Below are 16,391 nucleotides of genomic sequence, written 5' to 3'. Positions count from 1 at the left end.
CTTTAAGCTGTTTCTCAAATCACCTCTTGTTGGGACTATTTAATACTAATGGTTTGTCCTCTGTGGTACAAACTTTTTTCCCCAAACTCCAGTCCTCATGAGGAGACCTCAGCTGTATGATAAAGCGTTCATTAAAAGATCGCTTAACAGAACTAGCTGCCTTTCCTTGATTGTATCATCAGCTCAGCAACTAATGAAATTGTCTTGGTGACAGGAACTACAGTGTAATGCAGCCTCTCTTGAGACTGAGTGGAAAGACAATTGCATCATCCCGAGGAGCCAATTGATGGTTCACAGTTTGAATCTGATTATCTTTAAGGGAAACTAAACAAAGGACCATCCCCAGCTTCTCTAAGTGGATTTGATTATCTCGGAAAGTTGCTGTTGCACTTTCCATACAAGATGAGCATATAAATATCATGCTTTTTGCAGGAGAAATGAAGGGACTCTCCACTCTTTTCAGTATCTTAAGGATACAGTGTTAGGGACACCTGGATGCCCCCACATGGACTCTCATGTAGGTGTCCACTGTGAGTTCTCAGAAGCTCTGTTTCCACCACAGGAGGGAACCCCCGAGGACGGTTTGCCCTGGGCATGGTGCAGAGTGAGTGGAAGGTCTATGTGAAGAGACCTCTGGATCGAGAGGAACAAGACATTTACTTCCTCAATATCACTGCCTCTGATGGACTCTTTGTCACACAGGCCATGGTGGAAGTGACTGTTAGTGATGTGAATGACAACAGCCCAGTATGTGATCAGGTGAGCTTCAGGGATGAAAACTGCTTTTTAAAACCCAGCTTAATTCCTCTAAAATGAAATTCAAACCCATTGCACATTTCTTCCTAAATCCAGACTAACATCTGTCCTTGTCTCCAATTGGACATCAGAGGGAAGGAAGTCAAGTCTGGGATAAAATGTCCTAAGTGTGAAAGGAATCTAGATAGCCAGCAAGATCGTGCACCCAATCCCCATGCCACTCCCCAGTTAAACAGACTAGATAGCCAGCAAGATCGTGCACCCAATCCCCATGCCACTCCCCAGTTAAACAGACTAGATAGCCAGCAAGACCAAGCACCTGATCCCCATGCCACACCCCAATTAAACAGAAATGATGAGCCTTAAAGTTAACTTTTAAGTAATTAGTAAAGGATCTTTTTAAGTAATTCTCAGCATCTTTCTAAGTCACTGGAGAAGAGAAATGGACCCTATGGGTGAGTTGCCTGTTTGCAGATGACACAGCTGTCCATGGCAGCATGACTGCTGAGTGAGGTCTCCAGACCCCAGTGAAACAACCTTTCCATTGTTGTACAAACTCACAACGCTGACACAAGAGCTAGATTGCATTTTTTGCCAAAATTAAATAATTGTTAATCTATGTTTTCTAACCTGTGGACCAAGAGACAATATTGGGGTTCTCTATCTTAGACAAGTGATGTATGTAGACTTAATCTCACATACTAAGGCCAGATGCTGCCCATGACTCTGTAAAGAGGTGAAAACAATCCCAAGAGCCCATTTGGTCTCAACAGAGAAATGGACAGAGCCAGTGTGTCAGAATGTCAAATCTCACAGTGCAGTGCTGTTATCTGTTTCCTTCACCACTGGGTTCTTACCAGTCATATCTTCTGTTCACTTTACATACAGTAAGTGCTCAATAAATGTAAGTAATTGTGCACAAAAATGTAATAAAATGAATATAATAAGTTTTATTGCACACTGAAATGTGGTCTCAGGCAAAAGAAAGAAACCACAAGAGCTAAACCATGTGAATGAATTTTAAAGAAATCTGCTAAAATGGTAGCTATAAAATTTATACCACGAGCACTAATGATTTAGCCTGGTGTAGCACTGTGGATGGAGGATATTGTACCACAGGCAATAATGATTGACTCACTCTTACTGACCTTTGCCCAGGTTGCATATTCAGCATCTCTTCCAGAAGACATTCCATCAAATAAAATCATCCTGAAGGTCAGTGCCAAGGATGCGGATATTGGATCCAATGGAGAGATACGATACTCACTCTATGGATCTGGAAACAATGAATTTTTTCTAGATCCAGAAAGTGGTAAGGTGAAATTTATTCTTTGGGGAAATGCCATTATTTACCCATGTGAGAGTTTATCCTCTCGTGTGATCTCATCATCAGTAGACAGTTACTCAACTAGAGCCTTGATATGAGGCGCTGATGTGCTAGACACTATAAGATAAACAGTTCCTAGTGTACAGATATGGGCGCTCTGGGCCACAGGAACTTGACTTGGTTAAAGTCGGGACTTTCCTCCTGTCTCCTGCCCCTTTTCCTTTCTTCCTTTCATTCTACACACACACACACACACACACACACACACACACACACACACTTACTAGCATTAAATAAGCACACAGCTCTGTGAGCTAAGACCAGGCTCACAAAGAGTGGCAGAGCAGTTGCATCACAAACACTGGTCACCATGAAAACCAAGGCATGATCTTAGCCAGAAGTTCCTTCATGGTAAAATCCCTTCGGTTCACTTCTGATTCTTGTTAACACTCTTGTCTGGTTTTCATTACCATTTGTGCCTAGTTCTCCAAAGCTTTGAGCCCCCAATTTCCTTGCATAATCAGACAAAAATTATAAGGTAAAAGGTTATGTAAACTAAAGTCAGATGCTGGAATTTGAAGGCCAGAGATGGTGGAGAAGTCATTTTCTATGGCAGCAGATTATTTCTGTGTTGTGGATTGGGTGGTTCATCTAGTGGAAATTCTTAAATGAAGTGCAAGGAGTAAACAGCTTGTGTATTTCCAGTGCTGTGTTCATCCCAGCGAACTAAATCTTCAAGAATCACTGGCTTCCCCTTGTCTCACTCCCACGGATCCTACCAGGAAGCGTGGATGTAGTCACATCAGCACGTGCCCCGTAACTCTCTGGGCCCTACTGGAAGATAGACAACCTGAAGCCACAATAGAAAGACACAGTGAAGGGACTGCCCAGAAGACATGCAGAGGCAGCCGTATCAGAATATCGCAGAAGTAGCTGATACTCTGAGGAAGGGAGATGGGAAACCGAGGCAAGATCCTAAGAGCTGAAGCAGAACACTGCAGGTTATAGGGAGCAGCGCATGAGAGAAGGAGGAAGCATCTCAAAACAGACCATGGAGGGTCTGAATGTCCTCCTGAAAAGCCCCTGGGGACTTTTGAATAAGAGAGGCCAATGGCTCGGTGTGGCCTGTGTTGGAGAACTAGCTATATTCAGCAAGGAAACCATAGGAGGAACTGACTGATAACTCATGTGGCTTCTTCCAAACGTCACCAGTGTTATTCAGAGTAGCAAGGATCCACAAGTCATACATTGTACCAAATAGCAATCAATCGGGTTCTCACTGCACTTGTCATTTCCTATTGACACTTAAGCAACAACAAAGATAATTTCCACAGATTGTGAATGTACATGTATATCCACATGTATGTGGCATGAAGGTAAAAGAGGAAGAAGGGGACAAGGATGCAGGGAGGTGGGCAAGAGAGGGTAATATAGAGGAAAAGACAAAAACAAATATTGCATATTTTCTCTCACGTGCAAAATAAGATCCAACTATCTATCTATCCATCCATCCATCTCTATCTATCTATCCATCCATCTCTATCTAGCTATCCATCCATCCATCTCTATCTATGTATCTATCTATCTATCCATCCATCCATCCAGCTCTATCTATGTATCTATCTATGTATCTATGTATCTATCTATCTATCTATCTATCTATCTATCTATCTATCCATCCATCCATCCATCCAGCTCTATCTACCTATCTATCTATCTGGTGTGACAGTAGAAGGGAGACTGTTTGAAGAGAGAAGGAAAGAGGGGGAAGGAGAGATGGTAATGTGCCACAAATATGAGCTAATACATTAGAACCCCATTATTTTATATACTCAGCTTGATCCTTGTAATGCTAGAACCTACATTAGTTACTTTTCCAGGTGCTGTGAAAAAACACCCTGGCAAAGGCAATGTAGGAAAGGAAAAACTGATCTCGGCTCACAGCTCTAGGGTACAGTCCATCTTGATGGGGGGACCTGTGGCAGGAGCTTGGGGTAGCTGGATGGTCCCATTGCTTCCACAGTCTAGAGACAGAGAAAGGAATTCCAACACTCTGCTCACACTCTCCATTTGCACAGTCCAAGATCCCAACTCAGGGAATGGAGCCTCCCATATTTAAGATGGGGTTTTATGCCTCCACCAGCCTATTCAAGAAAATCTCTCAGAGAAATCTCTAATTTAGATAACCTCTCTTTAATATTCCAGGAACCTTGACTCCTATTGATCCTGGTTAGGTCCTGTCAAACTGACCTATGTCAATCATCACAGGGCCCCTCAAGACTTTTCTGTTAAATCCAGCCAGTTTTAATGATTTTATTTCCCTCAAAAAGATGGGATGAAAAGCAGCATGTTTAGAAACAGGATACTGTGCTCCTGGGCCCTTGGGTCATGGACACCAGGACAATTATAAACCTGGAGCCATCCATCTGTGAGAGCTTCCCCCATTCACCAAAAGAGACAAGCCCTGGAAACCTTGTAAAAGCAATAATTAATCTGAAGGTCAAGCAGTTGGTTTGCCAGTGCATCTAAAATTCCGTGCTATTTCCCTGATGCCTAAACATTGAGTTTGCTCTATTTCTTCAATTTACAAGGCACTTAGGCCTTATAGCCTTGGTACTTCTTGTATTTAGAATTTCTCATACAATTGATTTTCTGCTTTTCTATGGAAAGACTGTTTTTGAAAAGCCAGACCAACAATGCTGCTGTTTTGTTTCACAGGCGAGTTAAAAACCTTGGCCCTGTTGGATCGGGAGAGGGTCCCAGTATACAGCCTGATTGCCAGGGCCACTGACGGGGGCGGCCGCTTCTGCCACTCCAGTGTCCTCCTGCTCCTGGAAGATGTGAATGATAACCCCCCTGTGTTTTCCTCCAACCACTACACTGCATGTGTCTATGAGAACACAGCCACTAAGGCTCTGCTGACCAGAGTGCAGGCAGTGGACCCTGATGTTGGTAAGTCAGTTCACCAGCCAAGTTTCTCCCACATTGGCACACTCCTCCTAGGAGTAGGTTCTAGAAACTTCTCCTGCTAGAACACGTTCAGTAAGCCAGGTTTTCACTCCTGAGCTGGTGTACCTCTTACATAGGAAGAACTCCACCTGTTCTCCTCCACCTCCTCCTCCCCATCCCTCCTCTAGAGTCCTAGAAAGAGAACTGGGATCCCTGGACCTTGTAGCTAAGGATGTGGGGATAGTTTATAGGCTCTGATCTTTTGCTTTTGTGATTTTCATTTTAAAACATAAAAATGAAAACAATAGCATTCTTACTTGCCTGTTCCTCCTAAACACAGTTAAAACACTGTGTTGTGCAGCAGGGAGAGTGCATTCCCATTTCTAAGAAGACTCAGACACAGCCTCTGCTGAAATATGACAGTCTCTATTGTACTGCCCCACAGTGCAAAGACCAGTAATTAAATCTGCCGGTAGTCCAATGTGGATTTTTTAAACTGACATTTTCCAGAGTCCCATTCTTCTACCCAACCCCCATTACTTACAAACAGGCACCACTAGGCAGAGAGGGGGGAGAGATAAGAAAGACTTAGAACTGAAGTCACTAATAAAGTTTATGTTCAAATCCTTTTTACATAATGAGATGATGAGGTGGAAGAGACTGCAGTTAATTGCGAGGTAGCCCTTCTAAGAATGCATAAGTTATTGAGGTGACCACACGATGGAATATAAATATGAAAGGGCATACAGAGCCTTTTGCTTGTACATTTTAAGAGCTGTAAATCAGAGGACTAGGGAATGATGGGGTGTGTCTGTTATGCTAAGTAGGCCTTTATATAATTCACTGTCTTACTGCTTCATTCTGAATTGATAGAAAAATTATTGGACTAATGGAAAAGCAAATACATGATAATTAGCTGAAAACAAACGTAGCACCCAGGGTCTCTTCATATTTTCCCTTACAGAAATTAGAGGCTACACTTGAGTTATTGCTCTTATCACATTAGCATAATTTTAAGGCCGAGACCAATTCTTTAAAAGCATGTATATTATTGTGGAAAATGGCAAACAAAAAGACTGTTTATTAGTACATAATTATGTAATAACTGCAAATAAGCTTTTTCAAATGAAGATTAGGAAAGATTCTCTGGACTCTTATCTGAAGACTTTTGGGGAAAAAAGGACAGAATTAATGCTAATGAGTCTTTTAACAATTTAAAATTTGACTTGAGGATGTATAATTAGTCCATAGATAAAATTTCAAAAACTGAAAGCCTTCAATTCTATCACTCATTCACTTCACGAAGTGACCAGATGTGTTCAAGCTGCTGGAGAGTAGAAACACAAGTCTGGTCACCACACATGCTGTTTGGACAGTGCAAGGGTAGGGTGGGGTGGGATGGAGAGATATGGTCCCAGAGCTGATTTGCATGATGTGAGGAAGAACATGGTTAGCTATGTGTCCTCCTTCACTTCTGTCTGCTCAGCTAAGCAGGTTGGCAGATGAGGTGGGAGGAATATCTAAATTCTGGTCATTTATCAGGACAGGGATGGAAAGACCTGGAAGAAGAAAAAAATTGATGGAGACCTTATTATATTTTGATCTTCACCTTTTCCATAATAAGTAGAAGGCTTCTTTGCAGAGCCTCACATGGAGACCAAGGACCTGGGTGCCATAGACACCAGTGTAGGAAATACGTGTGCCTGGCCATCATGTCAACCTTAAGAAACCTCCTGTATGGTACCAGACTCTTGTTCATTTTCTCAAAAGAACCATAACAGGGCTGGCCAATGTCTCAGCAATTAAAGATGCATGTCACTTGCTCTCTCTGGTAGCCTGAGTTCAAATCAGGAAACACATGCAAAACTGGAAAGGGAGAGCTTACTCCTCGAAAGAACTGTGATCGCTGGGGTAGAACAAATGAGTGCCTTAAGAAATACAAACCGAGGACCCACCGTTGCCCATGCACCAAACAGAGGAAGTGGTAGTGGGGGATTTGATCAGAGCTCACAGTAGTGTCTATCTGAACTGTCATCAGAAGGTCTCTGAGTGTCATGACTGAGAGTTTAAGACATAGTCTTTAGTGGCCCCAACAGGACATGGGTCTCCAGGGTAAATTTCCCTGTCTTTCCTAAGGTGAAAGACTAGAGGAAGCAGTGTTGAATGATTATCAGGTGGTTGAATTGGGTACTCATTATGGGTCCAAATGAAATGTGTGGAAGTTGAGTTCATACACATAGCTGTGAAGCTGAATCTGGCCCTCTAGTGTGTTTCGTTTTCTTTATACAGTGTTATGCAGAGCTCAATTTAGTTATTGTTATATAAAAGTCAGGTTATTGCTTGATATTTCAATCTCTAGCACTTTATAAATATCATGGCACTCAGAAGATCTGAGTTCTATGCATTCAGGTCCTATAATGTGTTCAATAGCAGCTGGGGCTTGAAAGGTAGCCACTGACCCTCTCTATAGAATGGCTCCCCATGTACTGATGGTACCACGAAACCTCAGCTGCAACCCATTCTCTAGAAGAATAAAGAAATTTCCATCTTTCTTAAAGAAAGTCAGTCTGAAATAATTATAGAGTCACAGGAATTTTTAACTTTCACTTAGCCCAATCCCCCATGGAGATATCCTGCCTAACTACAGAACTGTTACTAACGTCACAAGGCTGACACAGGTGCAGTCCGCTAGGCATAGTCACCTTTCCTGGAAGTGAACATGGCTTCCCATGCAGCAGCATCACTGTGTCCTTTCACAAAGCCTCCAGCATCCTTAACGAGCACAAGGCTCCCTCTCACACTATCATGACCACACCCTCCTTCCTCCCACCCAATTTCTATACACTGCCAAACATTTACCTTTTATCTCCTATTTTATTATTTAAAATGTTATTAACCCAAATCCTATCATTTGTCCCTTTTGAGGTTGGCGTGTTTTCTCTTAGCAGAACTTGCTTCAGCTTTATCCGAGTTATTGAATTAACTTCTAGTGACAAGGTATGGATCTGTTTGGCTCAGGAGACTTCTGTTAGGAATATCCCTTTACATGAAATGGTAAACTAATTTTACTGGTGTCCGCTCATGAATTTTTGTGTCCTAAAATGCTTTCATTGAAATCTCACCCTTAATGTGTTTGTCTTGAGATGCAGCCTTTGAAGGGAAGGGAGTGCATGTAACAAAAGTGTGGGCCCATGAAGAGTGTTGAATGCCTTTATCAAGGAAGCTGTGGGGAGCCTGATGCCCCTTCTGGCTGTGAGGATACAGAGGTGACATCTTTGAGGAGTCAGCCTCGTCAGACACCAGAATTGCTGGTGCCTTGATTTTAGACTTTCCAGCTCCCAGAAGTATAACAAAATTTTGGTACCTCTAAGTTACTCATGTAAAATATTTTGTCATAACATTCCAAATGGACTCTGACAACCATCATTGGGCTCTATTGTATACTTGGTCACTCTACTTTGTAGAGACATGACAAGATATTAATCTAAAATCTGATTCCATGAATTCCCAAGTCCGAAGACCTTCACTTTTTCCGTTTCTTCTTTTTAAACATATTATTTCTTTTAGTCAAACAGGTCCTTCCAATGAATCATTCATAATGAATGAAAAATAATGTCATAAGAATTTCTTCCACCAGGAATAAAACAGAGGAAGATAATTTTACACCCATTTTATGAGTTCTAAGAAATAGCATGGTAACTGTCTAGATCTTAGCAGTAAGTTCTTAGTTTTCCAGTAAAATGAAAATATCCTGAGCCCCATAAAGTGGTGACATGACTTCATGACCCCAAATTTATGAAAGTTTAATAATCTTTTCAGTAAAGACAAGGATGTCTTGGCCTTTTAAGCAGTACTTCTGTGGTCAATCTGCTAGGTTTAGTAGACCTTTTAGATATTAACAGTTCTTAGGAGTTCAGGGGGTTTGGTTTTGTTGTTTTTTGTTTGTTTGTTCATTTTGCTTGTTTTTCAAAAAGTCAAGCAAAGCCAAAATTTATTCAAAGAGGATGATTTTATTAGAATTTAAACAAAAACAAAACAAACAACAAGAAACAGAACAAGACAAAGCACGGAGCGGGGCAAGCCTTCAATCCCAGCAGCTTCCTGGAGGAGAGTGGAAATAGAAGAGGGGAAAATGATGCTGCTTAAGTGAAGCCAGGGTGGAGGTCAGCTGCCAAGGTTGGCAGGCAGCCCCGCAGTGAGAAAGGCATCTTTAGAGGAACAGTGAAGCCCAAAGTGTATGGGAAAGCATGCTTAGAAAGGAGATAAGAAGCCGGGCGGTGGTGGCACACGCCTTTAATCCCAGCACTCGGGAGGCAGAGCCAGGCGGATCTCTGTGAGTTCGAGGCCAGCCTGGGCTACCAAGTGAGTTCCAGGAAAGGCGCAAAGCTACACAGAGAAACCCTGTCTCGGAAAAAAAAAAAAAAAAAAAAAAAAGAAAGGAGATAAGAAAAAGAAAAGTTGCACTTTTCTTATATTTCAGAAAAGCAAGCTGACTGATGAAGCACACTGTGGTTGCATGCCTTAAAAAAGAGAGAATATACTGGGGGAGGGAATTCTGGGAGGGAAGAATTCAATAGCTAATTAAATGGATAATAATTCTGCCTATCAGAATTTCATTTGGGGGGGGTTGTTTGTTTTTTGTTTTGTTTTTTGTTTGTTTGTTTTTCCTATCAAAAGAAACACATGGTGTGAAGGATCAGAACAAAAAGCTTGTGACCATTTTAGGCAACATGGCATGAAAAAAAAGTGTAAATTTGTAAAGTGTAAATAAATATGCTACAGCCCCTAGTTTATGAAAATGCCATTTTCTAGATACTGGGATGTGGGGAGGAATGTTTTCTTACTATGAATAAAGAGCACAAAGAAAGGAATATATTCTAATGAGCCAGGTGTTCCTTTCTTGTTACCTAATTCCCACAAAATTTAGAATTTGAAGGATCTTAAAAGTGTACAGGCTCAGAGCACCCCCCCAGGTATTTTCCAATCAACTTAACCCATACTTAATGAGCACCAGGGTAACAAGTACTGTAAATGGGACAGTAAGACTTTCCAAGATGAGTTATGTAGAGAGATAGTCCTCAAGCTACTCAAAAGTCAAGGAATAAGTCATAAATGTTGAGCCCCAGAATAAGTGGGACTTGGGAATAGTCTTCAGTAAGAACAGACTTAGGAAGACTATGGACCATGAAGATGAAGTCATAAAGATGGGACTCTGTAAAGCCAACTAAAGAGCTGGGAGAACAGCATGTAGTCCAGGACAGAGGAAAGGAGATGGAACCAGAAAATTGGGCAGGGTGTATCTATGATCATTCAGGAAGACTACAGATCAGGTACTCAATCAGAAAGAAAATGGATGAGCATGTTTAAGAAATGAGTAACCAATTCTGGGTGTATGGAAGCCTGACACAGTAGGAGCATCTAAAGTGGATTAGAACAGGACATGAAAAAACATCCTAAAAAATTGTTGAGAAAGACCACAAGGACCAAAACGAGAAGGATCAGAGGAGGCCCAGAGGGAGATTCAAGTGTGAAATCTACAAACTTTGGCAGGGGCCTGGGTCAATGACAAGGCAGGTTCATCGAAATCTCAACCTTAGGGAACAGATGAACACAAGCAGAAAGATCATAAGTTCCAAACCAAGATGTCGTGTGGACAGGTAATTATATTCAGAGACATGAAAAGCTCCGAGTCTACCAGAAAGGGGTCCTTCCTCTAAAGTTAGGAGATAGCATCCTTCTATTAATAGAAAAGAAGGAAGCAGGAAGACCAAGGAACCTGAAAACTTCCATTCTGACCTGACTGTGTGAGTCTACTGTTCCTTCATGGTTCTTCCTAGGGGACACTTAATGATAATCACAGCTCATTTGGCCATTGGGAATTTGTACAGCAAATCTCTCATGAGGACCATGGTATAATGGGTCCTGTACTATTCATGGAGCAGAAACTAAAAGAACCAGTCTTCCTGTACATATAAGGACATACAGGACTTTCCCAGGGGCTTGGTCAACTATTAACTCTGAGAGCATAGGTCCTGATCAAAGGGAGAAGAACTATGGGAGGGAGTGTACTCTAAAGGAAACACTGGGGGCTTCCAGATCTCTTCGACAAAACTATTCCAGATGAACCTGTCCAGTGTTTCTCCTTTCTAGTCTGCTACTTCTGGAGAACCAGAAAGAGCAAAGGAAAGTATGTAGGTGAAATGCTTGAACCAGCAGCAATGTTCAAGTGTCCCGGCCTCTTCCTGGAATGGAACGTGAAGTGCTTGTGCCATTCTGTGACAATCAGAGATGTTCTCTATTCTGTGCCCAAGCTTCTCCAATCTGATGGCCAAAGTAAAGAGCCACCTCCCATGATCACCCTTCTGATTCCCCACGAGGAAAAGTAAATATATTCACCATACTCTGTGAGAGCAATCTGGTGAGGACTTGGCTAGACGCAGCACCTATGCATGGGACCTCAGAGGCAAACACAGAAACACACAGGAACAGATGAGGGGAATCTGAACTCTGAAGTATCTACCACATTCAGTACTGGGGAAGGGAACAGCCTGTGGAGTCAGGAGGAAATTGGTTCATGCGGATGCTGCAAGGATCTATGTACATGTTCTGAGACTTCCTTCTGCTCGGGTTCCCTAAGCATTCCACACCCTCAAAGCCTCACACCGTAGATGAAACTGTACCCAGCCTCCTCTGGATCCTATGGACGAAGCCACAGGGATGCCCCCAGATGCCCCTAAGACACATATCCCCTAATAAACAAATGGACCAAAATACCACATATTTGTAGAGATGCCTAGATGATCAGCAGCCTATGACCTTGGGCAAGTCTTGCCTCCCTCCTGCATAATATCAGTGTGATAGTAGCTTGCTTCGCCAACCTCAAATGTCAGTATGAGATTTGTTCAGGATGGACAGGGATGTCTCTCAGAACTTGGAATGCTCCATTTTCCCCATTGGCACTCCATTTGCTGCCTTGAATTCCCTCAGCACATCGTGTCATTTTGGTGTGACGTATCTTGCATGACTCTACCAACTCCACACCTTCCCAAGCAAGAGCAGCACTCCTTAAGGACAGCAAATGACAATAATGGTAATGTTGCTGTTAACATCCACTTTTACAGCTACTGTTCTATGGGAGGCACTGGGCCAAGGGCTCAGATACATTATTCCCACTTCTCATAACAGCCCTGCCTTTGGCATGCCGTTGTTCAATTTACTATATGAGTACGTTGCAGGCTTTACTTGTTCTGAGCCGTAAGCTGGTGGCAGGATAGTAGGTATTAGAAAAGGGGGCTCAGGAGAACTGGGGAACAGATATGCAGGGGATCTCATAATGCTACTGAAATAGTGGTGCTCAAGTTAGTTCCCCGGGCTACCTGTGCTGGTATCACCTGAGGGCCCTCAGATGTCAGCAAGCAGCCAATTCAGTAGGATGACTATGCATGCAACAGAGTCAGAAGCCCTATTACTAGAGCCCCACTGGCAATGGCCCTCCTCCAGAGTTTAAGACTCAGTGGTCTGGGATGCAAAGCACAGTGGTAATTACATTTCAGATAGTTCCCAGGTGAGCATGACCGGCTGTTCCTAAACAGGCACTGAGAGCCACTCAAGAACTCTACTTCTGTGTCTCAAACACTTGAGCACTTGGTTACATTGCTAGATCATCTCTCAGAAGACCACTTGCAATTCATAAAAATAGAAACATTACAAATTAAATAGATCAATCCAGTTAAATTCTAAAGTTGCTATGCATTCATGTGCATTTCTTCTTTTGTACATTAATACCAAGATCCAGCACAGTAGGGCTATAAAATCACAGGCACCCCATATACTACTGTCTTTGTTGCCTACATCAGTAATTGAACATGCTTCCAAATCTATTTAGAAATTAATGAACATGAAGATGTCAGCGATTGTCTAAGTCACTATCTATTGCTGTGAAGAGACCATGACCAGGATAACTCTTATAAGAAAAATACATTTAATTAGGGACTGGCTTATAGTTTCAGAGGCTTAATCCATCATCATCTTGGCAGGGAGAATGGCTGCATGCAGGTAGGCATGGTGCTAGAGAAGTAGTTGAGAGCTAAAACTTGATCCACAGGCAGAGAGAGGAGAGAGAAAGAGAAAGACTAAGTCTGACATGGGCCTTCGAAGTCTCAAAGTCCATCCCCAGTGACACACTTCCTCCAACAAAGCCACACCTCCTAATTTTTCTCAAACAGTGCCACTCCCTGGTGACTAAGCATTCAGATATATCAGCCTATGGAGGCCATTCTTACCCAAACCACCACAGCTGTTCTCCCTCTGGTGGCTGCTCTAACCTTGAGCCCAGTGACTTCTGCTTCCTGGAATGTGCTCCTCCCTCGGTACCACTTTGGCTAGTAGGTTTTAAAAGGCCATGACATTCACTGTAGCTACATCTTCTGTTGAGTCACTTCAGTTGCTGTGATGAAGCACTAAGTAGTTTAAACAAAAGAAAATTATTTTTCACAGTTCTAGAGTTTCATGGTCTAGGGTCAGGGTGGGCGTTGGTTAGGACCAGGGGAGGGAACTCCTCCTGATTTGCAGACCCCTGTCTTCTTGTTCTGGACTAACATGGCCTTTCTTGTATATACTAGGTGGGAAAGAAAAGTATCTTTTTCTTTCTTTTTTTGTTTTTGTTTTGTTTTTTTGTTTTTTATTTTGTTTGTTTGTTTATTTGTTTGTTTTGAAGAGCTCCCATTGCCTCACATTAACTTCTCCCCATGACCTTATTTAACCCTAAATTACCTCCTAAAAGTCTTCCATCCCATCTCTTAAAGAATACAGCCTTGACACGTGAATTTTAGGGGGCTGTAGTTCAGTCCAGAGGGCTCTCTCTCACTCTCTCTTGGATTACTCACAGCAGGGAGCAACCACTGCAGAGCTGTAAGAAACCCACATGGCAATGAATGGATCAGGGTTCACCTAAAACTACATGAGTCAAATTGAAAGTCACACCTGCTGCCCTCACTGAGCTAACAGATGAACTCACATCCCACCTCACAATGTACTAGCAACTTCATAGGAAACCATAATGGAGAAACAGCCAGCAAAGCCACACCTGGATTTCTGATACATCAAAAGCATGTGATAGTGTGTATTCATTATACTATGCTGTTAGGGTCTTAAGCAACTTGCTATGGAGCAATAGAGAAGTACACGAAGGCAAGTTCATAGGCATCTTAAATTCTATCTACCCATGCATCGCTGGGAATCCCCTGCACAGTGGTTCTCTCTCTGAGGAACGTGGGGTCTTATGCAGACCGATGGTAAGCCCCATGGGGACCAGTTCAGCCACCTAGGGACCATAGCTACTTTGACATGGTTGAGGGATGGGTGGATGTGATAACTGTTTCCTATGGAAATCACAATCCTAGTAGATGTTTACAATGTCACTACTGAAATCCAGCCCAAACTGTCCCTTTTTGAAGAGACATAGAGACTGACCCCAGAAGACTTTAAAGAGAGGACCTCAACACCTCGAGCCAATATTCTAAATCACGATGATTTCCCCTGGAAAATATTCTAAGAGGGATTCAATCCTGATTTCTCCCATTCTCCTGTAAGCTTCATATGAATCAATGTTTTTCCTGATGCCTTAGAAATCATTACCGCTGAGCTGCACAGGTTAGGACTAAATATAGGTTTGTGTGTTCCTTCCCCCAAGCTCCAATATTGTCTGAAGTATTAAATCTTTGAAGGTGGCTGAGGGATTATTAAAATATCACTAAAAATTAAATAACCCTCTGTGAGGACCGAGAGATTTAAGTCATTTTCTAGAGAACCATGTGTTCCAAGCCTCTGTCTATGGTACAATAAAATGCTAGGCAGGGTGGCATGTGCTTGTAATCTCAGCACTAAAGACCTAGAGAGGTCTGTCTCCGGGGCTTGTTGACCAGTCAGCCTCGTCTAACTAGTGCGTTCCAGACCAGTGAGAGACGCTGTCTCAAAAATAAGTAAAAAGGTAGATAGCACTTGAGGAACAACATTTGAGGTTGACTTCTGCTCCACCGACTTACATCCAAGTACCCACACCCATGCAAACATGTACACATATACAAATTCATTCTGTGTGTGTGTGTGTGTGTGTGTGTGTGTGTGTGTGTACATGTGCATGCATGTATATATAATATTATGCATAAGGCCATTCTTCAGACCTCAAAGAAGTTTCACATGTACCGCATTCCTGAAGGAGAAGATCTAGGTCCTCCTACCTGCAGATGGAGAAACTGTTCAAAGTGAAGTGGCTTCCCCAGGTGTCTGTTCAGTGGTTAGTGGCTTAGAGACAGTGAAGGACTCTGAGGCCCATTAAGACTCCCCTGGATTCTTTTCCTTCTCCCAGAATCAGGGTCCCTTCAGTAGTGCATATGGCTCAATACAAGCTTGAGACACTTACCTTTCCTATGTCACACTCTGGGAATGAACCCAGAATGACATTAGGATATAAGACTGGATTAAATATAGCAGTTTCATCTTTTACTAGCCATTGGAGTAAGTTCCCCAACACTCTGGACCTCCACACTGTCTTCAAACTGGCTATAATTCTAGGCATCATCAGAAACCCCTTTATTTAAAACAAAGGGTTAAATAAATAAGCATCCTAAAATGGCAACAGGACACACTCCACATCTAAGATCTGATTCGGGAAGACTAAAGTAAAGTAGGTAGGGCTGAACTAGTTTTTTCTCTAGTGAACATCATTGCCCTGCTCAGCTTAAGAGTCTTTGCATTTGACACATAAGCTACACTTATTATTACCTTTTATAAAATCCAATTTCTTTCATGTGGTTCAAAACACTAGTTGTCGAATGAAATGGTAATTCCTTCTGAAGAAGCATGAGTAGAGAATTCTGATTTCTACCAAGGGATCACAGCGGCTTCTACCACTCCCCACTCACATGCACATGTTGGCAGCTCCTCTCTGGATGAGGGGCTTACACAAAGCACAGCAGGATGGCCTCAAGGAAGACTCATAGCTGGGGAATTTCTTCCTACTCTTGGCACTTTGTGCAGAAATGCCAAGGACCCCAGTGTGACTTCCTGCCTTTTAGGGCACATTGAGGCTCTTATCTGTAGTCTCATCCCACCGTGAGACCTCCCTGACAGGCATTATGCTCAACACCATCTGCAGGCGAGTTCCTTGAGCTTAGATGTCACAGAACACTTCCTACTCAGACACCCTTTCCAAGCCAGCCCTCGCAAGCATCCCTCCCTCTTTGCTGATTTCCCTCCTCATTAACTTGAGCCCAGTTTCTACTTTACTCCAGGACTGATTGGTTCTAATGAACCAGTATCTCTGGGCTGGTTCTGAGAACAGGTAGTTTCACCGTTGTGG

General features: G+C 42.6%; 1 protein-coding gene across 9 annotated transcripts in view; it reads left to right on the top strand.

Annotated features, from left to right (window-relative positions):
* Fat3 (FAT atypical cadherin 3) overlaps window positions 1–16,391 on the top strand; it is a 621,862-nt gene that overhangs the window by 536,891 nt on the left and 68,580 nt on the right. For all 9 annotated transcript variants that reach the window (XM_052753008.1, XM_052753043.1, XM_052753024.1 and 6 more), the window contains 3 exons: window positions 563–759; window positions 1,915–2,068; window positions 4,802–5,035. In XM_052753008.1, the coding sequence (XP_052608968.1) occupies window positions 563–759; window positions 1,915–2,068; window positions 4,802–5,035 (585 nt within the window). The remainder of the gene's footprint in view (window positions 1–562; window positions 760–1,914; window positions 2,069–4,801; window positions 5,036–16,391) is intronic.

The sequence above is a fragment of the Peromyscus californicus genome, unplaced genomic scaffold, assembly GCF_007827085.1.
Source record: "Peromyscus californicus insignis strain IS unplaced genomic scaffold, ASM782708v3 Scaffold_11__1_contigs__length_118956290, whole genome shotgun sequence".
In the NCBI taxonomy this organism is placed as follows: domain Eukaryota; kingdom Metazoa; phylum Chordata; class Mammalia; order Rodentia; family Cricetidae; genus Peromyscus; species Peromyscus californicus.
This window is presented reverse-complemented; position numbering and strand designations above follow the sequence as displayed.